Source organism: Protomyctophum parallelum (assembly GCF_964188405.1).
Source record: "Protomyctophum parallelum genome assembly, chromosome: 1".
In the NCBI taxonomy this organism is placed as follows: Eukaryota; Metazoa; Chordata; class Actinopteri; order Myctophiformes; family Myctophidae; genus Protomyctophum; species Protomyctophum parallelum.
Window position 1 is genome coordinate 75,433,460 of NC_139697.1, and position 8,155 is coordinate 75,441,614.

At 42.4% G+C, this 8,155-nt stretch overlaps 1 protein-coding gene across 1 annotated transcript in view; it reads left to right on the forward strand.

The window, feature by feature from the left end:
- The first annotated feature begins 593 nt into the window (after positions 1 to 593).
- Positions 594 to 8,155, forward strand: part of LOC310854949 (transcription factor COE1-like) — a 131,914-nt gene continuing 124,352 nt past the window's right edge. The window contains exons 1-3 of the mRNA XM_083759719.1: positions 594 to 1,398; positions 2,222 to 2,378; positions 3,203 to 3,266. Of these exons, the coding sequence (XP_083615845.1) occupies positions 1,268 to 1,398; positions 2,222 to 2,378; positions 3,203 to 3,266 (352 nt within the window). The 5' untranslated portion in view covers positions 594 to 1,267. The remainder of the gene's footprint in view (positions 1,399 to 2,221; positions 2,379 to 3,202; positions 3,267 to 8,155) is intronic.

The window sequence follows — 8,155 nt, forward strand, 5'->3', positions numbered from 1 at the left end:
GACTTCGAGGTGTCTAATAAGATAACATGTCTGAGTACCGAGTACCGGGTAACAAAAACAAACAAAAAACATTTAAAATGAGCATATTTATGAAAAATTGTCTTGGAGCATTTTTTTTTTTAAATAAACCCTATCTGGCTTGTTAGTGAAGTACGACATTAGTCAAGCGTTTTTTGCAGTTATTATTTGAATTGCAGTCTATACATTTTTTTAAGACTGCATGTTGCACATCTTCCACAAGTTATCCTTGTTTCCAACAATGTGATTCCGACAACAAGCAGCCAGCAGCTCACAACGCGCAAAGGACACCGAGTAGCCTATTAACGGATAATTAGTGGAGGGTCTCCGCTCTCCATGTGGCCGCATGGGAGGATCTGACTCCACACTCGCCTTTGTTTGGGGGCGTCTCCTCTCCTCCTCCCCTCCCTCCTTCGGAGTCCTTCCCATCCTTCTCTCTCTCTCGCTCTCTCTCACAGAGAGAGTCGTGGTGTTTGGTTCTCAGAAAGTCTCCTCTGGGGAGGAAGAGTCTCACACAGAGCGCTTTTACTCACAGAGAGAGAGAGGAGTGAGTGGAGAGAGAGAGTAAGGGCTGCTCTCAGGACGCACACACATACACACACGCGCGCGCACAGCCAACCCTACGCATGATCATACACGCGCACACACGCATAGGGGCTACGGTCGGATACCGTACGTGTATGTTCTTAGAATACCCTGGACCGCTGCAGGCTGGGAGAGGAGAGGAGAGCACGGAGGGAAACAAAGAGTAATAAAAAAAGAGGAAGAGAAGAGACTTATTGTCAGATAATGATGATGACATGTAATCCGGAGGAGCGCTAGTTTGATCTCTGTGTGTGTCTCTCTCGTCTCTGCGTGTGTGTGTGTGTGTGTGTGTGTGTGTGTGTGTGTGTGTGTGTGATGTGTGGCGGGGCTGTGGAGTGTGGAAGTCCACAGGATAGCGAAGCACCGTCCGGGAGGGACTTAATCAAACACCTCTCCACAGCTCTGATCCATCCGATCTGAAGTAGCCGACCGTTTGGATTGTATCAGTCTCTTTTTTTTGCCTTTCATTTGAGCCTTCTATATGCGACAATTACGTGGATAAGAGCTAAACGGCAGAACTGCACACTGCAAACTCCTCCTGGGTGCGAAGGAGAAGAGCCACGCGATTTGGGGGGATCACGAAAAACAAGTGCCAAGAAGAGAGGACAGGAGAGAGGAGGGGATCAGTGAGCGGGATAGAGAGAGGCAGAACAGCGGTGTGTTGATGTTTGGGCTCCAGGACAGCATCCATCGGAGCGGCAGCAGCCTGAAAGAGGAGCCGCTGGGAGGGATGAACGCGGTGCGCAGCTGGATGCAAGGGGCCGGGGTGATGGACGCAAATACGGCCGCCCAGAGGTGAGCCCTGGCCGGGGGGCACAACACAAGCACCCATGTAGCTCACTCAACCTCTCTTCCCCATGCACCACCTCTCTCGGGAGTCGGACCCCCCTGTCTGGCCGCGGGGCTGAGTGGTGATGGAGTTATAGGGTGATCACTCGCTCTTGTCTTGGCGGAGTTTGAATTTAATCGCCGGTTTAGTCCTTAACCAATAACCATGCACTTGGACCCCTGGACTATAAACTTTAGTAAAACGGATCTGAGTTGGCTCTGCAGCGCTTGGACCGTTTTCCCCCTCTACCTCCAAATCGATCTAAAGCCCACAGGCAATTTTAATATTCATCATGCTGGGGTTCAAGTGATTAAAGACACCTTTGGGGAAAAATTCTGACATATGTCAAAGCATATACATACAGGCTAACCCACCCAGGAATGTGTAGAACTATTAACGGCATGCACTGATGGGCAATCATATATATTTTATGGGCATTTGCGAGTCACTATGGAGCAAAAAAAACAACAGCACACGAGTTTATTAAACTAAAATCGCATAAAAAAGAAATTAAGACACTGAGTATTTTTATACTCATTTTTATACTCCTCAAACAGTAGCTCATACTTTTGTAAAATCACTGAAATGCATATAATATCCAGCAGTTGCACATAAAATAAAATAAAATCGTCTGTTAATTTATCAATTCAACAACACGTGCAAATGTAACCAAATGGATCGGGCCCACCATACATGGTCACATTTGTTACATTTTTGTATCATATAAGTTTAAAGTCTTTAAGATGCAGTTGCTATAAGCCCGGCATCCTCCTGTATGTGTCCCCGCAGCGGGGTGGGCCTGGCCCGGGCTCACTTTGAGAAGCAGCCGCCCTCCAACCTTCGGAAGTCCAACTTCTTCCACTTCGTGCTGGCTCTGTACGACCGTCAGGGTCAGCCCGTGGAGATCGAGCGGACGTCGTTCGTGGGCTTCGTGGAGAAAGAGAAGGTGCGTGGGTCACAATGAAGACAGACATGCACGGGGTTGGGTTGGGTGCGGCTTTTATCCCTGAGTTGTGTTGCCAATTTGCCGTTCTTCCTGCATGGTGATGCATGGGTCATTCGTGTTTTTAACTTAGTCTATAAATTATACATGTGTGGCTTTATCGTGCGTGTCAAATTGTAACACTTTGATTGAAACGTTGATTCGCGTGGAACTTACGTTAAACTGAAAACTACAATAAAATACAAGAGCTTCAGGTTAATATTATTATTAGACTATTATTATAATTATTATTAGGGCCTATTATTAATTCCAACGATTATATTATGAAATAGGGCCTATAATATTGTAGGCCGGTATAGCCTATAATCCGAAATCAAAGGCGACATAATTAAACAGATGCGAGAAAATCTATTTTGACATTATTGTTTGTCCAATAATTTACGGCCCGTTTCAACCCAGCCATGCACTTCTTGCGCGATGCAACACGTTTCCATATATCAATAAGTTAGTGAAATTAGGCATAGGTTTACTCAAATAATTTAGCAGTATAGATTTATTTGTCTATAATCTATCCCACCATAACCCGTAATTGTGGTTGAATTAAAAAAGCCAAAACAACACCGTGGTTACACGCAAAGATAATCACATGCAATTTAAAATGTATATATACCCCTTGATTATATGAACCAGGCTGGACAGAAATAAAACAGCCTTATCTAACCCATAAGGCTTTTACCTGCATGTCCTGCACAAATATGCACGACTTTATTGACTATATATATTATAGCCTATATATGAACAATATCGTGTATTAATTTGTGTTAAAGGAAACCCCTGGAGAGAAAACCAATAACGGGATTCATTACCGACTGCAACTCCTGTACAGCAATGGTGAGTGAGAGAGCTGGGCCCCGCAGAGAGCCTGTTGTATGCATTTGATGTTTTTAACGCAATTAAGTTATTACATTGTTAGACAGCCAAAGTTCCTCTATTATTTTAATGATGCATAACATATTTTTGTGTACTCCTGCAGTGTAGCAAAATGTGCTCTTTTAAAGGCGGTAATTGTCAGCCTTTCTATTTGTATTGTTGTGTGTGTGTGTGTGTGTGTCTGTATATAGGCCTATGGTGTCTTTGTGGGACAATGGGGTATACATGCATGCAGTGCAGTGCATGGTTGATGTAAAAGGAGTTTGTCTATTTCATACAGAGGGGGTTTCATGACAATTTGTGCTCAAGTTTGGCATACCTGTTGTCGATGCCCTGCTGTCTCAGCTGTTGTTATCATGAACTGATGGCTACTTTTTAAAAGTTATTTTGAGAGATGTGTATGTACGCTGCCTTATCGCCTGTACAGAGACAGTTATGTGTAGGATGTGACTACTGGTGGAAAAGCAGTACAGTAAGTGTACAGTATAGCCTATACTCGCATTGTTTTTTTTAATGAAGTAAAAGTATCAACACCGCAATCATGTAGAAATACTCTGTTACAAGAAAAGTCCCCTGCTAAAAAGTACAAAAGTATCAGCATCAAAATGCACTTAAAGTAGGCCACCAAAAGTAAAAGTACTCAAAGTAACTCAATATGTCAAATGTCCCACTGAATGAAAATATTTTTCAAATAGCAGATCTAGATCTGCTATTTTCAAACAGCAGATCTAGATCTGCTATTTTCAAACAGCCGAAATATATATATAGGGCTGAAAGTGGTTAAATTAATGTATTTAGCATTAATACTTTAAATCTACAAAGTAACTGAAGCAACTGAAGTTTTCAAATAATTGTATAGTGGAGTAAAAAGTACAATATTTGCCTCTGAGATCAGTGGAGTAGAAGGAAGTAAAAGTATTGAATATTGGAAATGCTCTAATATGTCAAGTAAAACTTGTACTTATAGTGCAGTACTCAAGTAAATGTACTTAGTTACTATATCATAATCCACCACAGACTGTCTTTCAGTGTGATGTTGGGTGTTTGTTGGGTGGATATCGTGGAGTGTGTTTAGGGGCGAGGATAATCGCCGCATGTGGAAACGATCTGCATGCGGTTTTATCACAATGCCTTACACCCACAAAACAGTCACCAAGAAGACGTAATGATTTTTACAGAGAAAACACAGCATGTGATCATCCAAAAGCTACACGGAATCAATACTATATAGTGCTGACGATTCAAGGACATTAACATGAAGTCAGCATTGTTTTGTATGTTTGTTATATTTGTAATGTATCTAGGCTAATACCTCTTATAGGCACAGCATCTGCTGAAGTGGGTTGTCTTGAGACAAAAGACCAACACAAATAAAATACATAATAGCTCTAGTCTTCAGTTACGCTGTTAAGGAATTCCAACCTTACATGACAACACATCTTTATTATAAATATGTGATCATCATATACAATTATATAACTAAATATTATATATATACTAATATTTGGGGGATTTCCCAAATACAGTATATGATCCACGAAGCATGGCGGCAGGATCAGTGTGTTACGTTTTGATTAAGAATACATTTATGCAAGCAGGGGTGAGAGCAGAGCAGATATCTAGACCGTGGCTGAAAGGTCTTCCTTTAATAATTAGTATATTGAAAGCATACAACGTGTTCCCTTAGGTCCTCAAATCAAGAGCCATTATGAATCCCACTGCTCCCTCAGAGATGAAAAGGGACTCATGCTTAGAGTACTGTGGAACCATTAGATTAGGCTATGTCAGTCCCATTCCCCCCATCGCTGGTAGTCCTTTTTAGTTCCTGTTCATGCAGCCTATACTGTATATATTTATCAGGAACCTGTTTTTATTTTAGTGGGCTAGTTTTATTTCTTATTTGTTTTGCTGTTATTGTTAACCATTCCAAACCCGGTGTCGCTATATTGGGCATGTCATTTTAGGATGCAAAAATTGTTAAAATGTTTAAAAGATTTGCAAAAAAACATATATGCACATGACACTCGTGCACACGTGCGCGGACAGCATGCACGCACACTCACACACACACACACACACACACACACACACACACACACACACACACACACACACACACACACACACACACACACACACACACACACACACACAATTTAAAGTAGTACAGTATGTAAAACAGTCCTCAAGCGGTTCTCCTGTAGACTACAAGTGCAGTGTGTGCAGCAGTGGTGCAGTGTCATGTGTCTAAGTAGCCCAGGGTGCACTGCACTGCACTGCACTGCACTGCACTGCACTGCACTGCACTGCACTGCACTGCACACTTGCAGTCAAGTGAAATCAACAGTAACGCCCTGGGGATGATTGGATGGCTGTATGTGTGTTTGTGTGTGTGTGTGTGTGTGTGTGTGTGTGTGACTGTGTGTGTGTGTGACTGTGTGTGTGTATGCGCGTGTGCATGCGTGCGTGCGTGTGTTGGGAGGGGGCTGTGCTCCTGTTTTGGGTTAAAACCACCACCATGTGTTCCCTAGCTCTCACCTGCTCCCCTCCATGGTGTAAACTAAAGCAACTACATTTACTCAAGTACTACAAGTACAAATTTGAATTTGTATTTATTTTTACTTTACTTGAGTATTTCCAAATTTCAGTACTTTTTCTTCTACTCCACAACATCTCAGAGGCAAATTATACTTTTACTGCTTTTACAATTATTTGAATACGGTAGTTACTATTTACTAAGTAGATTTCGATTATTATTACGAAACATACATTAACCTCTTCATCCCTATGTATACCATTCGGTAAATGGCCGATCCACAAGCTCACAATGCGTCACATTGTAAGCTTGTAGATCGTTAGACATGTTTTGCTTTTGAAAACTTGAAAAGGGACTCATGCTTAGAGTACTGTGGAACCATTAGATTAGGCTATGTCAGTCCCATTCCCCCCATCGCTGGTAGTCCTTTTTAGTTCCTGTTCATGCAGCCTATACTGTATATATTTATCAGGAACCTGTTTTTATTTTAGTGGGCTAGTTTTATTTCTTATTTGTTTTGCTGTTATTGTTAACCATTCCAAACCCGGTGTCGCTATATTGGGCATGTCATTTTAGGATGCAAAAATTGTTAAAATGTTTAAAAGATTTGCAAAAAAACATATATGCACATGACACTCGTGCACACGTGCGCGGACAGCATGCACGCACACTCACACACACACACACACACACACACACACACACACACACACACACACACACACACACACACACACACACACACACACACACACACACACACACACACACACACACACAATTTAAAGTAGTACAGTATGTAAAACAGTCCTCAAGCGGTTCTCCTGTAGACTACAAGTGCAGTGTGTGCAGCAGTGGTGCAGTGTCATGTGTCTAAGTAGCCCAGGGTGCACTGCACTGCACTGCACTGCACTGCACTGCACTGCACTGCACTGCACTGCACTGCACTGCACTGCACACTTGCAGTCAAGTGAAATCAACAGTAACGCCCTGGGGATGATTGGATGGCTGTATGTGTGTTTGTGTGTGTGTGTGTGTGTGTGTGTGTGTGTGACTGTGTGTGTGTGTGACTGTGTGTGTGTATGCGCGTGTGCATGCGTGCGTGCGTGTGTTGGGAGGGGGCTGTGCTCCTGTTTTGGGTTAAAACCACCACCATGTGTTCCCTAGCTCTCACCTGCTCCCCTCCATGGTGTAAACTAAAGCAACTACATTTACTCAAGTACTACAAGTACAAATTTGAATTTGTATTTATTTTTACTTTACTTGAGTATTTCCAAATTTCAGTACTTTTTCTTCTACTCCACAACATCTCAGAGGCAAATTATACTTTTACTGCTTTTACAATTATTTGAATACGGTAGTTACTATTTACTAAGTAGATTTCGATTATTATTACGAAACATACATTAACCTCTTCATCCCTATGTATACCATTCGGTAAATGGCCGATCCACAAGCTCACAATGCGTCACATTGTAAGCTTGTAGATCGTTAGACATGTTTTGCTTTTGAAAACTTGTGACACGAGACATTCTGCAGAATGAGTTTCTGCTTTTAGTAATTTATACAAATTTTGATACCAATACTTTTCCCAGCAAGCCAAATGACGTCATGATAACGTTATGATGACTTCCTCTGGTGACTCCGGTGACGTTCAGGACTAGGCCAGATCACAGCCCATATGGGGATGATCTTTATGACATTTCCAGGACGTCTTCACCAGTTTAAATAATATAGCTTATTCTGGGCCAGATCTGACTAGTTATGATATGACTTAAGTTGATCTGGCCTCGATCGGACTCTCTCTGATTCATCCAGGGACGTCCGTCTTAGTGGGTCAAATGTATGTTGGTTGAAATCAGGTGTTATTCTGGGTCAGATCTGACTAGTCTTGGTTTGACTTGATCTGGCCCCAATGGAGACGTCACTGATTGGTCCAAGTCCTGCTGGGTTGTTGTGCTTTTATACTCAAGTAAACTTTGAATTCCGGACACTTAGAGTATTTCTATAGTGCAGTATATTGATACCTTTTCCCAAGTAAAAAAAAAAAGACAGACAGACAGACAGACAGACAGACAGACAGACGTGTGCTCCTCGTCATCATGTCACCCGTTCTCATACACAGCAGCAGCAGCAGCAGCAGCAGCAGCAGCAGCAGCAGCAGCGTAGAACACTGCTGGAATGCATTAATCCACCAAGACCTGAGGGTCATTATCGCCTTCTAAATCAGCTGTTCCCAAACCTTTTCATGTCAAGGACCCCCAAATTGACACTAATTAGCCCACGGACCCCCATTACAAAATATAGGGAGAAG